The sequence below is a fragment of the Rhizoctonia solani genome, chromosome 16, assembly GCF_016906535.1.
Source record: "Rhizoctonia solani chromosome 16, complete sequence".
Classification (NCBI taxonomy): Eukaryota; Fungi; Basidiomycota; class Agaricomycetes; order Cantharellales; family Ceratobasidiaceae; genus Rhizoctonia; species Rhizoctonia solani.
The window spans coordinates 831,795-848,256 of NC_057385.1; the positions used below are offsets into that span (position 1 = coordinate 831,795).

Sequence of the window (16,462 nt, forward strand, 5' to 3'; positions counted from 1 at the left end):
GTTATCGCCCCGTTCGCGCGAACTCCTTTTGAAGCTGATCTAGCTCGACCAAAGAGATATTGATTACTAGGTGCAGTTAGAGCTTTAGGAATATAGTACCAACCTGGTGGCCAGTTAGCTTGAAGTTCAACATGCGCCGCCAAGGTATTGAACAAAGGCTGTATGTTGTAACAGTCACAGCGTCACGTGGAGAAATCTTGGAGAGGCTGTGGGCGTGTTTTTGAATTTCTGAACACGTTCATTACCTCAAAATTTCGATCCACAGGCGTTTTCCGGTGCAAACAGAATTGCTCGTAGGTCGCTGAGAGAAATACTTGTTCTACCTTTTGGTTTGACTTGAATACTTCAGCTTTTCGTGAATGGGGCCAATTTGATCCACCAGCGAACCGTGTGGCTACATTATGCTATCGAAGTTTAGGGAACCATACGAACTTGCCTAGTAGTATACATTTGGAGACACTATCGGAGGCTGAAAATTGTCCAAAAAGTGCCATTATAACGCGCAAATCCAAGCTGTCACCAATCACCTAAAAAGACTCCTCGTTGATGCCCGACCACCGGTACCCCTTGTTGAGGACCGACTTGGATCATCTGTCCTACAGCATCACGCGTCCAGTTTCGCACGGCATGCCACCCTTGAACAAGTGCAAGCGCGATCCAACCAAATATCATGCTCGGCAGTAGGCGGTACGGGATCGCGCGCGCGCGATTTGGCAATTCATGGAAAACACGCCTAAGATAAGGACCCCATGGCTCGGGCTCAGTATCTTCTTCGACTTGACCAACTTCGAGGATGGCGGTTTCGGCGCGCCGAGTAAGAGTTGGGCAATGTGTCGGGTAAGTTTGTAGACAAGCCAAATTGCTCTAAATATAACTGTTAGTTTAAAGCACAGCACATGATTATATGCGTACCTGGCCACGCCAATAATAATCACCACGAAAACGAGTAGAGTCGCAGTATCGTTTGCTGCTGCTCTTCGCTGCCCACGTGTCCAATTCCCACCAAATAACCGTAGAGGAGCAATCAACCCAACCGAAAACAGGAGATTCAAAAAAGACAGGATGCCAACAACGCCAAGGCCAGTCATAAACCTATAGATGAACCATCGCACAAACCGTTCGAATCGCGATGGAGGGCTGCGGATCTTGCGCTTTGGATATTTCTTCTGTGATCTCGTCTTCTGAGGTATCTTGACCGTACTCTTGAATCCCTTGCTCGAAGTATGGACACTCTCATATCTGCTGTCGTCGAGGATATCACTCCTGTCAGGCTCCTCGTCATCTTTCTTCCAGAATTCGTACTCTTCCTCAAGGTCAGAAATATCGCTAAATGTTTTCACAGCCAGCTTGAAAACGTCTTTGGCCGTGTCCCACGAATATGCGTAGTAATCGAACGGCGAGATGACAACGCCACCGAAGCTAGCACTGAAAAACGAATCGGAATCCCGTTGGTTTGTCATTTGGGGTTCGCTCAGGGCTTCGGCGTCCGGGACAAAATACGTTCCCAGAAAAGACGACAATAAAACTATGATAGTAAATAATAGCACGGATGCCGTACTCAAGACAACTGGAAACGTGTCACTGACTCAGCTCTCTCATCGAACCACGTTACGCACCAGGCGAATTAGCAAGGCCCACCGCTCGCGTTCTAGCAAGTGCGTACTTGAACCCACATTGAGGACAGGACCAAAAGGCACTCCGATTTTGGGACATGACACGCCATTGCTTCAAGCAGTTTACATGAACATACTTTGGAGATACCATCAGTATTCAATTCATTTGAAAGATTTGGGAATTTCTCACCCGAATAGAACCGCGACATAGGCAAGGGCTAATGAGTCTACCCAGCTCGGCTTCTTCCTCTGCTCCTGCAAGGCATATACGACATTGTCTTTCCTCGGGCAATTTGGTCTCGGACTCTGGCGCAGGTTCTTGTACAGGCGTCACTGGATCGGTTGCTAACGGAGGAGTAGCTGGGCGACCGGATGACTCGGTGATGCTTGGCTCGTTATCGGACTGTGCCTTGACATGTTCATAATCTTCCGGCACTGAAGGGTCCGAGGAGGCGATGATGCGCTCAGCAACGTCACTGGCATAACGCCTTGACCTAATTTCGGTGTAAGTAGAGTGGTGCTGTTCAACGGCTGAGCTTGAGCCGGCCGAGTCGCATTGTTGTTCGTCCATCGTGACCAAGGGCCACCGCGATAATTATGTGGAAATCAGCGAGGCAAAAAGGTATGGTTGAACGTGTAAGAGTCAGACCCTGATGACACTATCTACCCCGCTTTTGTGGCAGTCACGTGCAAAACGCCCCAGGCCGATCCGCCTATTAAACCTGTGCCTTCACCCCTCTCTCGAGTCAACATCGGTCTTTTTTTCCAGACGCGCCTACCCACGGATACGTAGTATTTATACTCCCATAAGCCATTTTCTTCCTCTCATCCCACGACCACCCAACCACCACTCAGCCTTTTCTCACTGTGCCATGTCTTGTGATATCAAAGTCCAATCCGCTCTCGAACATGACCGCTGGATGGCTCACAAGTCGGCAGACAGGCTTAAGGGAAAGCGTGTTCCTCGTTGCGCCTGCTCATGGTGCGCGAGTGCTCGTATCCCCTCTGGCCGAGGTGGGAACGGTCGTGTCTGCGCTCGTGTCGACGACCATGAGATTGATGGACTCACTCTTGGAGATCACGATGTTGAAGAAGAGCTTTTCCTAGAGGCTCTTCACGCGTCTATCAACCCCAATATGACACGCGTTGCTCGTTCAGCTGAGGTCCCACTCACTGCTCTTATCCGCGAGCCTCGCCGACGCAAAGGTACGATGCTCCCCCGGGTTTTCTTGCTTATCTCATTGACACATGACCTTATCTCTAGTTGATATTCTCGAAGACTTTGAGATCATTCGTCCCACGCGCGCCGTGCTGGCTCTTGATGACGATGGGTTTGGTGTTTCGAACCGCCACGTCGGTCGGGATGAACTAGAAGAATGGGAGGATGTTGGCCTTATTTCAGAGGCCAAGGGACCCGCCAAGCTTGTTGCTACGAGTGCCCGCTCTTACGCAGAGGTCTTGACTAAGGCATGATCCGGTCGTTTTCAAACTTTGGTTTTACACAACGGACAGACTAGTACTATTTTGTTCGCGAGCTCCTTTTCATACCATCTATTTCGGATCGCGCTATAATTACATTTGTTCGTAGTTACCTTGGATGTTACTTGACCAATCCAGAGCCTAATGCACCTTGGAATATTGTCTGACAGGTAGAATCTCAACGGAGAGCACGAATTGGGAGGGCTAGAAATGTATTCGGCCACTGATGGGGGGGGGTCTTGCATTTGACCGAGGCCTGTGTAAAATACTCTATCCTTGCTGCAAAACGTGGCACTATGGGCTCGACCGTTCTAGCCGAATGAATTCCTTTTGCGTTAGAGCCCTGCGACTATGTCCGAAGATGTATAGTTATTAGGTGACACGAATCTACTACTTATATTGTTGTAACAAGTCCATGACCAATCACAACTAGAGTGGCTTCTCCGGGAAGTCATTGAAAAGAAGGGGTTTGATGACGGAATAACCGAGTTAAGGGGTGTTTGAGTTATATGCATGCTATAGAATTCCCCCATAACACAAGACTACTACATACACGTAGACTCAAACTGAAACCTTTTGAAATATCGAAATTTGCTTGTTGCGTTCTAAGAGTACTGCAAGGTTCTTGGGCTGAAATGCAACAGCAACGGTTCCCAAAGTGCTTGATATACAATGGGAACAAAAATGATTGTAAGACATGAGGTTGAGAATGCCATGATCTTAAGAACTGAGCAAAAAGCATCATTGTGTATATCATGACTGTATGCACATGAGTGGTTCACAGTCCCCAGCTGGTTTTGTGCCATGGGCTTTGATTTGCACTCTGAACCACTGATGTGCATACAGTCATGATATACACAATGATGCTTTTTGTTCAGTTCTTAAGATCATGGTTTTAGTATATGGCTAGGGACATACAAAATGACTGCAACATCCGTCACCAGGCTTTCCATCTATAGTTCCTTGTTGACTTAGTAATTCTGCTGGTGGTTCTACAGTATCATTCATCTATGCAGGTACTATCTACAGCATGTTCTTGTGATCCAAGTCCCTCTGCTTCGGCTTGAGTGAAAATGGGCATTTCGAGCTCTACTGTGCTTGGTCCAGACAGATAGCCTAATTTCTGCCTCATGAAAAAGGCGCAAAAAGGAATGCCCTCACACCGGATTGAACGATGGACCTTTGCATAGCATTACGCAATCATTAGATAATCACTAACTAAGCGCAATACAAGTGCAACGCACTACCACTGTGCTATAAGGGCTTGTTTAACTTTACTCGCTTTAAAAGTATAGCTAGCACCAGTTACACTCAGCTTATCTTTTTCTCCCAACTCGAGTGGTCTTTGACCACAGTTCACTCAACTATTCATTCTAATCTACTACGTTAATCATATTCCCAAAATCCAGATACTTTCGCAGCGATACTGCGGTGATTGGTGATACTTTATCAGCTTGGTACACTTGAAAAGTCACCGGATTGTAAATAAATATCGTACCACCACATTCAACAGCAAAACAAGCAAATATTCTCAATATTTTGCTCAACGGGTGGATTTTAAACAGGGCGTTTGGGAAAAATACAAGAGCAGACTCGGTACGTAGGCTAGAATTGAACTTGCAACAATGGTCTCGGCTAGCGTAGGACTGAGTGAATGAAACCATAATGATCACGATTATGTATATGCCCTTGCACTGTATTACATGTTTGTAACTAATAAGCTAGTATCACTCAGAACCGTCGACGAAGCCGCCTTTGGATATCAAGTAGTCGAGTGGTTGTCTCATTTTGTTGTTCGGTCGCCCTGGCATGAAGGATGAACTCGGAAACGACCTCATCGAGATGGTTTACCGGGAACTCTGCCCGAGTCGATCCCACGCCTGGCCGAGTTTGTTCGTCCAACCATGTCTCGAGTAGGACGGTGATTTCAGCAAGCACGTGGTTCGTCCGAGCGATATCATTGTACGGTGGTACCTATAGCCTAGATTAGTCAATCATATCTAAAGATATTTTCGCTCGCACCCACCGAAGATTCATGAATGGCCAACAGCGCACCAAAAAGCGCATCAAATGGAATCCCTCCGCTGAGCAAAACGCTGGGAACCCAAGTGGGCGGGAGCCGCCTAGGCCATGCATATTCATCCAACAGCCTACAAACCGAATCTATAATGTGAGGCGTGCGAAAATAGGTAAGTGGAAGAGGACGGGATCAGTCGTGAAATCAAAACTCACCCAAGGGAAAGGCAATGTCAGAGGGGAAGAACCTCATTGCGAGCGTTGATACTTGTTCTTGGACCGCTTGCGGGGATCCCGCTGATGAAATGCAGTGTGAAACGGGGAACACATAAATCAAGGGTACAGTAAGTTCACATACCTTCCGCAAGGATGGCCTCCCAAATGGACATTGCCAACTGAGTGTCTCGGCGGTCCGCAACCTTGAGAATTAGCAACTTGATGGCGTGCAGGTTCTCTGGCTCGGCAAATTCTCGATACAGCTATAAAACTATAAATACTAATAAAAATAGGTAGTTTAATAATTGGCTTACCGTTGAAATATCGAGTAAGCGAGAGGTCAGGACTTCATATCGGCGGCGCCACTCCAGGTCACCCTCAATCGCATGTCTCCGCGAAAGGAGATTAGCAATCTCGAGTTGGACCTGAGCAACTTCGAGTTTATCTTCCAGATCAGAAAGGAACTCGACGGCGGTCTCGTGTTGTCCATACTCGGAACTAGGGTGAGATTTGGCGTTGCTAACGGCAAGGGACAGGTACTCGATGCGGGTCTCGAGATCTAGATCGGTCCTGCAAAAGGATAAATGTTAAGCTTTTGGGGGCTGTAGCAATAAAGACGCACTCAGAGTCGGCGAGTGCTTGCAAAGCATAGGCAGCACGCAAGTATTGACCACTGTGGACGAAGAATTGCCATAAAAGCTCTCCCCACTTGTCGTTTCGCTGAGCTTGGCTGATCAAATGATCCTCAATATATGGGGTTCGGATCTACATATTTGCATTAGTAAATGAGCAAATGAATAAATGGGAGACAAGGGAACAGGTTAAATGGACGAGATAGGGGAATAAACTATGTGTAGGGGCTGGAGCACAACGTACTTCAAGCAGATCATCGGTCCGGCCCTGGGACACGAGCCAATCGTACAGTTCCGCATGGAACATAGGGTCGTCGGAGCTCAGGGCGAGTTGGTACGCATTTTTGCGTACCGCTTCGGCATCACCTATCCATTTGTCAGTGACCATCCTTTCAGTAGTGACTAGGAAGGAATTTACCAGCGCTTCCGTCATCCTTGCCCTGACTTTGCTCGTATGCATCATCGAATGCGCTTAGCGTATCTGTAACTAGCTTGTAGCATTCCCTTCGAAGTTTATACGCTTCTCGTCTTTCGTCTCCACTCAAGCGTTCAGATAACCAGTAATCGCGGCCATGGTTGTCTAGGTCCCAGTCCTTGGCACATTGAAGTGGGAGTTGAACTGCCCCGTTTGCATACCGTAGGGCCCGATATTCGGCGACTACTTCTTGGAGCTTTTCAAGAGAAAGTGTGGAGGTGCATTTTCGGAACAATCTACATACATCGATCAGTATCCTATAAGCAAAGGCTGAATAAACAACTCACCTAAAGCTCTCTTTCAAACACGTCCTCTGTTCGTTGGCATCTCTCGTTTCCTTGGCCTTTCGTACACTCTCGAGAGCCTGGACCATGCCCAAATCAGTTGGATGCCCCCTCATAAAACCGACCAAAGCATACCTTGTACAACAAAACGTCAGCTGCAGAGCAAAAACTGCCGCATCTTTGTTGAAGCGTCTCGCTAATCGCGTCCACACTAATCTGTTGTGAAATTTGCTGGTTTATAACATTGTTAATCAGTCCTCGGGCAATTTCCGCCCCTTCGGTGGTGGTCATGAGTCCATCGAACGTCAGCTTAGAGAGGGATTGCTGGAGTGAAGGTTCACATCTAGCCCCCAGTGTTCCAGATTAGTACTATTCCGAGAATAGAGGGGAAGTACGTACAGAGCGACGGTATCTGAGAACTTATAATCAATCAAGAGTAAAACAAACGAAATACCCTCGATAACGCGCGAAAGCAACGCTTGAAGTTGTGAAACCGACGTGTGTTCTGCCTGTAGATGGCCATTTAGTTAGTCGAGTACGTCACATGTTAGTAAAACATACCTTGAGTGCCTCTTGTTCAGTCCCCCCACGGGCTGCGCTGAACTCTCCGGACCCAGCGAGCAAGAGTTGAGGATGGCTAGATCATCGATATATTAGATTGTGGGGATTGTATGTAATGTTGGACCTTGCACTCGCCTCGTTACAAAATCTCGCAGTTTGTCAAATCGTTCTGGATCGCGGCCAGCACACTTTCGCTGAGATTAGATACTTGACGTCCACCAGGGCTGGACAAAGTTCAATACCAAACCATCATGATATGCGTCAACGAGCTGCGGAAAAAAATGCAAGAACTACTCACCCAGCCTTCGTGATATTCAACTTCCAGATAGGCTTCAAAAGCCCGGCAAGATATGACGCGAACCCATCATGTCGGGCGCTGAACTCGTAATGCACGTCCATCCCTACGCAAGCCTCAGTAAAGATAGCATGCAGATGTAGTAATAGCATTACCTCGTTCAACGGCAGCCGGCTTCCCGCCAAATTGCTGTAGCAGGTTTTGGGTAACAAGAAGAACCTCTTTGCTCATATTAACAGCTGCATCAATTCCATCTGTATTCCGCTGGCCGGGAAGGTGTAGGTTGTCCGCTGACAAATGAGAGTTGGAAGCCAGGAGCGCAAAACACATCATGCAGAATTGGTCTACTCCATAGCTACCCCACTTGTTAGATACTTTGAAGTAGCGCTAAATTGTAGACCTTACCTATCCTTGAACACCGATACGTACGAAAGGTCTCCAACCTTGCGACTCGCCTCGATCAAGTCCCTCAACACATCCATCGGGCGCTTTTTGACCAAGCTCGTCAGCCCAGCCTCGGTAAGCGCGATAAACTGCCGAGGAGGCTCTACAAGTTGAGCAGTGAGATCGTTCCAAGTTCCATCTCGCTCTCCACATGGGGGGCGGGCGCCAGATCCCAGATTTTAGTACCTGTCGGGACAAGCGAGGCGTATTCATTTAGGACGGGACGTCGGGTCGTGCCATAGGTCGTGTTTGAACTCGGTCCAGAAGTGGTGGAGGCTGCGATTTTGCCCAAGTCGGGCGTGGCGACAAAGAGCGAGTTGCGAAGGTTGTCCGGACCGGATTCGAGTTCTTGAACAGCGACAAGGAGACCCATTCTGTATGCTGCACGTGTGATGCCACCTACAGCTGCAGAGGGCAGCCCTTGTAAATGCTCCCTTCCATATAGCGGGTTTTGGTAAGGTTGCTCAGGATGGGGAAGTTGAGCGGGGGGTGGCCGAACGTGAATGAGCGCAAGAGTGCTCGGAGCGCCGTAGGAGCCATAGCCACGTCGTTGGTGAGAAAAGTATAATCGAGCACCGCCGGTCGTGATTGCTATCAGCACAGCAAAGCTCGCTTCGGTTGGTGGGAGAACGATGAGGGAACAAATTCGGAAGGATGCAGAGTTGAGAGCTACCGAGGGGCAAAGTGATTGAGCTGCGCCACGAAGATCTTTGGCGTCAACAACAACTCGAAGGGAGTCCTCTGGCTGGCCAAGGTAGTACATTATAATGTGATTTCTATCCGTAAGAGCGTAGAGGCACTTTCTGTCCGGGTCAGAGACCAAAACAAGCAATCGCTCTACATGCCCAAGTTAATAGCCAACGCCAAGAAACAAACAGACAGCACTCACGATCGAGTTTGGGCACAATCAAACTGGTGATGGACGGAATAAAACTAGCGTATCCGCTGGTCGAATGATTCACCACGCCGACTTTTTCGTAAACCACGATTCTGCAGCTTGATACGTGAGCTCGTACAAGCATCCGTCCTGTACACCAAGCATAAAAATCCGTCCAAGTTGAGATGACACGACAGACGTCATCTCGACCCCGTCTGTCGACAGTGAAATATCTGTTTCGTACAGTTTCATTTCCGTTGGTGTGATTTCGACGCCGATAACTTGGACCGCGAGCGGTGTGCATAGAACGAGCAGGTGTTGGATTGTATCGACAAATATACCAGGCTTGGGCTTGACGAGTCCAACATGGGTGATGAGATTAGGCTGTTGATCGTACCGTACGAGCTCCGAGCTGGATTATGGGCGTCAGCACTTTTGAGAGCAAACAACAAACGCAAGACGCACCTCGGGTTCGCATAGTCCCATAGCAAGAGCATATTCCCAAGCACGATCCACACATAGTTAATCTCGGGCAACAAGCCCATCGCCGAGTGGTTATGGGCACTCTCGATATGTTCAAACAATCCATCAGGAAGTGAAGCAGCTTTTCGCATGTAGAATTGCTCCCATGCCTCGTTGGGAACGAGCGTATAGTCGGTCGAAGCGGATGCTGCCAGAAACCCCCGATTGAATAAACCCGTGAAAAAGGAAAATAAAATTAAGGGAAAAAACTCACCATTGATGGTTTCATCCAACGAAGGGATCCTAGACGTATGTTTCGCAAGATGCGCGTCGACAATAGTACGAGCCTTGCCAAGCGCTGCAATATCCGATGCAGACGCACTCTTTCCGCTCCCTGCCCCAGCACCTACTCCAATCTGAGACAACCCCAAATCCATCGCTACAGAACGAGTCAACGCCATAATGACCGAACAGGTGGTTGCACAAAGTTCAAGTTGAAACCACAAACACGGGCTAGGTCACGTGAATACCCATCTTTTGGCGCTTCAGGTCGCACGAGAAGAATTAGAGTACAAACTAGGGGAATGTATTATTATGAAAGCTGGTGTACAATCGAACTATGCGAATAGATACAAGATAGGTGGTACAGTGTACAATGTGGATCGAGAGCACCAATGGACCTCGCATGGCGGGGCCTAATCGGGAGAAAGCGCATAGGACAACATAAGCAGACCAACAAGACCAGCACAATAATACCAGAAAAGAGACGAACAAACTACACGAGAGAAAGCAAAAAGTCGGTACCCAAAAACCTGCACATGACCAGAACATGCAATAAACCATAATCGATAAGCATAACCTCGAAATTAGCCATAAATCAGAAGAAGAGGTCATTAAAGTGGTCGTCAAGTATGAAACCGTGCGAGATTAGTACATGTCTCCGCCCTCGAGCAGTGTAAGCGCAGCGCGCAACTCCTTCTTCGCAGCCTCGATGTCCATATAGTTCAACGACGAGATCGCGAAGCGCGAGTACTTTTGCGCCAACGAAGCTGTCTCGCGATCGACTTGAACGCGGTGGGGGGGTGCACTTGGGCCTTGAGTGGGCGACGACGTCCAGGTGGTGCGCACCAACGCGTTGTTGGCCGTCGGAGCATACGCTGGGTTGTTGTGCACAGCTGGAGCAGGGTGGGAAGCAGACATGGAAGGATGATACGGGATAATAGCGAATTCACCATCGATGGGTGGGCGAGAAGGGCCATACATCGGCGAGTCGGGGCTCCTGATTGAAGGTTGGTAACTGTCATACGACGAGGACCGAGTAGTCGGCGGCCTGGCCAGCGGCTGGGGAACAGCCGACGTGGGGACGATTTGGAGGGACGGAGATGAGCGAGTTGAAGCCGGTGGGGGGAGTACCTGCTTGCGAACCTCGGGGCTGAGCCCTCCTACTACGCTGGCGCGAACCGGACTGTCTTCCTCAGAGGCTTGGACTCTTGAGGTTTCTCCGAGTCTTGGATCGTCATCTCGGAAATACTGCTCCCGTCGCTCCTGTCAGAGCCCTCCTTGGCATCGTCTGCCTCGACTTCGTCCTCGGACCCACTGGAGAAAGAGGACATCGAAGACCCGCTGCCGATGTCCTCGTCATCCCCGCCTTCGACGTCAATCAGCTCGCGCTCCTGGCCGCGATCAAACTTGGAGAACGAAAAGTCATAACCTCCGCGGCCGATTTGAACGACTGGTGCAATGACACGGAGAAATCGTCGTGGGGGAATAGGCTCGCATGTTTGGAGTCGTAGGGGAAGGTTGAGCAGGCGACTGGGGAATGACCACCGATGGTATTATACCATTAGCCTCAGCCTCGAGGTCGGGGCTCGCCGGAATCGGAGTCTCACTCGCAACAGACAACGGCGAGGCACGAGATGCCAATATGGGTGACGTGCGATATGAAGATAGAGGTGACGCGCGAGATGTGGATATGGGTGAAGCGCGGGACGTGGATATGGGTGAAGCACGAGACGGATACAGGTGAAGCACGAGAGCTAGATTCAGGCGAGGCTCGACTTGTGGAGGGGGGAGACGTGCGATAAGGTGCAGGCGCACGCGTAAGCTTCCCGATGGCCTCGGTCATCTCACGTCCAAACCCCCATTCGTCTGCAACTGGCGACGCGACGGCGACAGCCCACTAGCCTGGGCCCCCGGAATCTCAAGCTTGGGCGCGAGATTATCTACGACCGTGAGGACGGGCATGAGCGTTGACTCGGCTACACTTTCGTCATCATCTTGATCCTGGTCGTGATCATCTTCGGTTTCGTCCTCGGTCTCGGACACCTGCGAGTCTGTTTCTTCCTCGGTCGAGGCGGCAGATTCACTTTTGACCGGCGAAGACGCACGTGGAGCTGTCGAGGCGCTTTTGATCACCGTCCGTAGTTGAGATGAGGTGAAAGTTTCAGCGCTATCGACAGATGCTGACGATCCTATACTTGGCGACACGAGCGCGTGCTGGGGCCATTCTGTTGGACCCGGCGGGCGCGTCAAGATGATGGTCGAGGCCGGCCATTCCTGTGGGGACTGCTGGATCACCGGAGAAGTTACCGGGATAATCGGCACCGTTGCCTTGACAGGGCTGGCAGATTTGGGACTGATAGGCTTGGGGCTGGGAGGTTTGATGGTGGGTGTGGGAGGCTTCGGAGGCGGACTAGGGGGTTTGGACGCGTTTTGGGCGTTGCGGGCGACAGTTGGGCCAACATAGGCAAGAGGAGAACGCTCGCGCACTGGAGATTGGAGTTTTCTCGGTGAGGTGGGATCGGGGAGCGGAATCTGAGCGCTAGATCCGGAAGACGGAAGTGCGACATTTTCGGGTCTCGCGATCTCTTGTCGTTCCTGCGCTTGTGCTTGTGCTTGAGCCTGAGCCTGTCTCCGTGGATTGACGAACATAGGAGGCGGGGGTTGGGCAAAGCGCGGAGAAACGGGACTGCCAGAGCCGGCATCGGTGGGAGGAGGCGGGTAATTGGCCTGGGGAAACGAAAAGCCTTTACGAGTTGCAGCAGTTGGCGACTCGACAGGGGATGCAAATGTAGATGGTCGGCCAGATAATACGACGGGGTTTGTCTGTGGGAGAGTGCTGATGGGGAGCCCACGTAGCCATTAGGGGTTGACCGACCAGCAGGAGGCGCAGCAGCAATAGGCGTGGCTCCTTCCCTCAGAACACGGACAATATCGTTTGCCTTGGATCTAGCGTGTTTGATCGTCTCTTCCACCTAAAAGTTTAATGTCAGCCAGGTGATCCGAGCTCCAATGCAATCGTACCTGTGGGTCAAGCTGCCCAAAGACTTTGAGAATTTCAAGAAAGTATGACGCCGCCAGAAACTTCTTTGCAGTAGACCTATTGTTGTGTAAGCGCAGCAAGCGGTGGGGCAGTGGAACGCACCTATTGGCCTGGCCTTGGGCATCTTCGTTGATGGCGGCGTTGTAGACGTTGTAACCAAATCGCCGGACGTAGAGACTGCCAGCAGCTTCGTCGGTGATATGTCGTCGATTCCTGAGCGATCGCTTCATCTGGGGCTTGTCAGTACCAGTCCAGGGACAAGGCTGCGATAAGCAGACTCACTGCCTCGAGCTGCTCAACAACGGCGGCGAGGAATGCCTGGTTCTCGGGGGTCTGTGTGCGCTTGAGTGCGAGCTGTGCAACATAGTAGAGACTCCAGTAGCAGACGACTGGGAGATGTGTTAGCGCCGGAAGTAGCGATGGTGAGCGCCGGTGGAGCACTCACTAGTGTCTCTCGCACGGACCTCCTGGGCGCGAGTGCAAAAGGGGACAACGTGCTTGAGGTCTGCGGGAACAGGAGGGAGCTTGAGGTCGACGGCCATAATCTCGGTCGCACAGCGCAGGGTCGAGTTAAGACTACAGTTGGGTTGCGCCTGTGGATGGACTGGGACTGAAACACCAAACGCGATAGCCATGAGAATAGATAGTCAGCAGTCTGGTATAGGAGGCACCAGCCTCGATTACAAGTGAATACTAGAGACAGAGAGATAGAGACGGAGAGAGCACCCAATCACCTGCGATCGCAGGATATATAACAACTGGTGCTCAGCACAGGCCTATCCGATGCAGCTGCAGCGCACAGGTCACGGGAGAAGCCAATATGTGTCCCAGATTACGTCCAGCTACAAGAGCCTGGACGGGTAATGTGCGCTGGATCGACGCCGGCAGAAAAATCAGTACTTACATGCGGATGCGGATGCGGTAATGCCTGCGTGCTCAGGATGAACAATCTTCTCTCCTGTTCCCCTGCAACGTGCAAAGATTTTGTCAATTTGCCTCGTGTTCACGTTTCCAGCCTTGGCCTCGATTGATGATGATAGTCCTCTCAAGAGCTATACAGTTATCAAATTATCAGCTACTTAGGCGCCCGGCGGGTATCTGCTTCTACCCACAGCAGTCATCGAGTCCAGACAATCCCCAGAAATCTATTTCTCGGCGTCAGCACGAATACCCAATATGTGGTCCATAAACCCAGATATGATTCCTAGGCCTATTTACCGCCCGAGTTCCCAACGTGATACCCTCCCCAACCACGACGGGACCCCATGTCCATGCGCTTACCCACACGGCCTCCGCTGTGCATGGTCCACCGCGCCCTCCACGCGAGGGCTAACGTGCCCACCAAGCTTAACTGTTACCACTGCCCAAGTAGCCTTTGTCTATGCGCATAGACAAGATTCCGGCTATTCATATTCTACATGAAACAACTCACTTTTTTTCAGCTACCCTTGTTACTCCTCGCTCCTCGAGGCCCCGATTGCCGCAGTTGGAGGACAAGACCTCGCCTAGAGACTCTGCGCGGGAGCGAGTGGTTGAACAACTCGAACCTCGACTCTTTCATTATCCATCCCTGCCCAGTACATATATCAACACTGCTCCCGCTTCTGTTGGGGATGCTCCTTCACATACCGCTCTTTTCCCTGAACTGAGGCCCGTTGGCTATCAGGCCTGGTACCAACTGTGGGGTATCATTACCCTGTCTCACTATCTGCACAGCACCCAACCCGAGCCATCCATTTCAGTCGCCCGATGACCCCCTGGAAACTCGATTTGATAGGAGAATACTATAAAAGGTAACCTTTGCTTACCGGCCGCTCTCTCCTTCCCGAACACCTCACCCTTTCTCGACCGGCTCGGAGTTTGTTAAACTCAATATTTCATATTTTCTTGATTGAACCTCGACTTGGGCTTGAAACTCTCTACTGAATACGATTTTCTGTCGGAGAGTACCTGTTTATTGGCCCTTGTGCCTACGGGATTAGAACATACGCCTTGGAAATGGTTATCCTTGGTGGCGCGAATTCAGATTCGGTCGAGCACGAACAAGCGGGAGAGACTGTGTTGACAAACGACAATGAACACGCACGCGCCAAAAAAATAAGATATGACAAACCATGGATATAACGGGAAAACACGGTGACCGATCGTAATCGGACTGAAACCAAATTTTGCAACAGCATATACGAAACGCTCATTCAATTTTCTCTCTTTTTCTCGCTCAGCCAAAACGTGTTGTAATCCAAAATGGTTCAATTAGATATTCACCAACCCCAAACTATATGCCAACGAGAAAGAAAGAAAAAATCAGAACCAACCCCGAAAACCTAGACATACAATGGATATGAAACAGTGGGAAGGCGCATGGTGGGAAGCCATCTAGGCGAAAAAGGTATGAACATAGCGTCTCAAACAAGCCCAGTGGAGAAACGGTATGAACGGGTCAATGGGTATGATAGTTCTCTCAAGCTGTTGGACCGCTTTTCTTCAGAGGCGCAATCTGTGTCGCTCGGTTCTTTGAACGGCTCTCAGCCTCACGCCTAGCTTCCATCCAACTACCATGCACAGTAAGCACCCATCGTATCCAAAAGTCTAGACACACGGAGACTTACAGATTCCTGGTATACTCGTGCAGGGCGTTGTTATATGATTGGATCGAGTCATATGTGGCAGCACTATCAACTGACGAAGCAGACGTCTGAGGCGAGCTAGCCATCGTGTAGATTTCAAATTGAGTGGGGCGGGAGGAAAGCGGAGGAGTGAGGAGACTTGGATCCTGCCCCCTATATACCGAGCGCACCCCTGACCAACGCCTGCTCCTAATTTCACTAGAAATTACACTCTGGAGAGGCGCTCACCCTCGATTTCAAGTAACGTCGGCATACACTATTGACATTTGACCATCTTCTAATCGATCGTGAGGTGGAGTCGCAATCGTACTCCACGCCCGGGCGCAACGAACCAATCACTGGCCGCCTTCTTCGGTAGAAGCGCAATGCCAGACGTCATGCGCATTTTCGGCCGGTCGTTTATGTCATTTTGCATAGTTGGTCACCCTCGAAACGTGAGGGGATCAATACCAAAGGCGTTTGAACCCGAGACTTGATCAACGCATCTTCGTTCGGTTTGTGCTAGAAGTAATGCACCTGATTTGTTGATATTACTTTCAGTGTTGAGTCCTTGGTTTATTTTCGTCGCAAAGGTTGCCTTTGACCCGTTTTTGCCGCGCTCGAGCTGAGCTCCACCCAGGTTGGCTGATTGCCTCATCTGCGCACCACCGCCCCCTTAATTTGTAGTATGATTCTCCCAAGGAATGCCGGTGCATAAATGTCCAATGCTACTTGTGCGCTCCGGCTCCCACCGACCGATATGGGAACTTGTATACTTGAATGCCGCTATTGTTCATCGATTAATGGACCCAATACATTCCAAGGCTTCGTCCTTTATGTTAAGTACGAAAAAGTGTATTCCCATCCCGACGCCACCTGACGGGTTTCATAATCATAAATTAACTTTTTGCTTGTAGGCCATGTGGTTTAGAGTTCGGCCGGCATGGATATCGGCTTCGACCATTGTATGCGCATCTCAGCGTTATTCAGTGCATATATTCGAATAAAAGAACCAAGGGAGGGCGCAAAATAACCAAAACCATTCACCATGGGATTTCTACAGCCAATACAAGTGTTATTGGAAGCAGGGTCATTGATAAGCAAGGGTGAATCATTCGGGTTATCAAACGTTTATTACCGGTACCGGTTATACCAGCAGTCCAAAAGATCACCTTGGACG

At 50.1% G+C, this 16,462-nt stretch overlaps 5 protein-coding genes and 1 non-coding gene across 6 annotated transcripts; 1 reads left to right on the top strand and 5 right to left on the bottom strand.

Moving 5' to 3' along the window:
* Window positions 1-516: 516 nt before the first annotated feature.
* On the bottom strand, window positions 517-2,184 carry RhiXN_01485 (RINGv domain protein; the record flags this gene model as incomplete). The annotated part of the gene is made up of 4 exons (XM_043321304.1): window positions 517-862; window positions 913-1,567; window positions 1,617-1,749; window positions 1,804-2,184. 4 exons carry the CDS (start codon window positions 2,182-2,184, stop codon window positions 517-519), a joined length of 1,515 nt encoding a protein of 504 aa, XP_043187127.1.
* A 349-nt stretch (window positions 2,185-2,533) lies between these two features.
* RhiXN_01486 (uncharacterized protein) lies at window positions 2,534-3,086 on the top strand (the record flags this gene model as incomplete). The annotated part of the gene is made up of 2 exons (XM_043321305.1): window positions 2,534-2,819; window positions 2,878-3,086. 2 exons carry the CDS (start codon window positions 2,534-2,536, stop codon window positions 3,084-3,086), a joined length of 495 nt encoding a protein of 164 aa, XP_043187128.1.
* Window positions 3,087-4,244: 1,158 nt separating this feature from the next.
* On the bottom strand, window positions 4,245-4,356 carry RhiXN_12473. Its single transcript has one exon. It is a non-coding gene; the product is annotated as a tRNA-Thr (tRNA).
* Window positions 4,357-4,823: 467 nt separating this feature from the next.
* Window positions 4,824-9,815, bottom strand: RhiXN_01487 (non-repetitive/WGA-negative nucleoporin carboxy-terminal protein; the record flags this gene model as incomplete). Its single annotated transcript, XM_043321306.1, has 22 exons — window positions 4,824-5,066; window positions 5,119-5,255; window positions 5,325-5,405; window positions 5,467-5,587; window positions 5,639-5,894; window positions 5,947-6,089; window positions 6,201-6,322; window positions 6,375-6,667; window positions 6,719-6,795; window positions 6,851-7,058; window positions 7,115-7,127; window positions 7,170-7,224; window positions 7,277-7,352; window positions 7,420-7,500; window positions 7,575-7,677; window positions 7,727-7,926; window positions 7,977-8,118; window positions 8,202-8,852; window positions 8,905-8,927; window positions 8,978-9,304; window positions 9,358-9,562; window positions 9,629-9,815. The coding sequence occupies 22 exons, from the start codon at window positions 9,813-9,815 to the stop codon at window positions 4,824-4,826; spliced, it is 3,744 nt and encodes a 1,247-aa protein (XP_043187129.1).
* A 466-nt stretch (window positions 9,816-10,281) lies between these two features.
* RhiXN_01488 (vacuolar protein sorting-associated VTA1-like protein) lies at window positions 10,282-13,797 on the bottom strand (the record flags this gene model as incomplete). The annotated part of the gene is made up of 11 exons (XM_043321307.1): window positions 10,282-10,835; window positions 10,886-11,166; window positions 11,244-11,508; window positions 11,535-12,459; window positions 12,489-12,608; window positions 12,658-12,733; window positions 12,779-12,906; window positions 12,959-13,065; window positions 13,122-13,286; window positions 13,581-13,728; window positions 13,789-13,797. The coding sequence occupies 11 exons, from the start codon at window positions 13,795-13,797 to the stop codon at window positions 10,282-10,284; spliced, it is 2,778 nt and encodes a 925-aa protein (XP_043187130.1).
* Window positions 13,798-15,137: 1,340 nt separating this feature from the next.
* Window positions 15,138-15,389, bottom strand: RhiXN_01489 (uncharacterized protein; the record flags this gene model as incomplete). Its single annotated transcript, XM_043321308.1, has 2 exons — window positions 15,138-15,228; window positions 15,286-15,389. The coding sequence occupies 2 exons, from the start codon at window positions 15,387-15,389 to the stop codon at window positions 15,138-15,140; spliced, it is 195 nt and encodes a 64-aa protein (XP_043187131.1).
* Window positions 15,390-16,462: the final 1,073 nt, after the last annotated feature.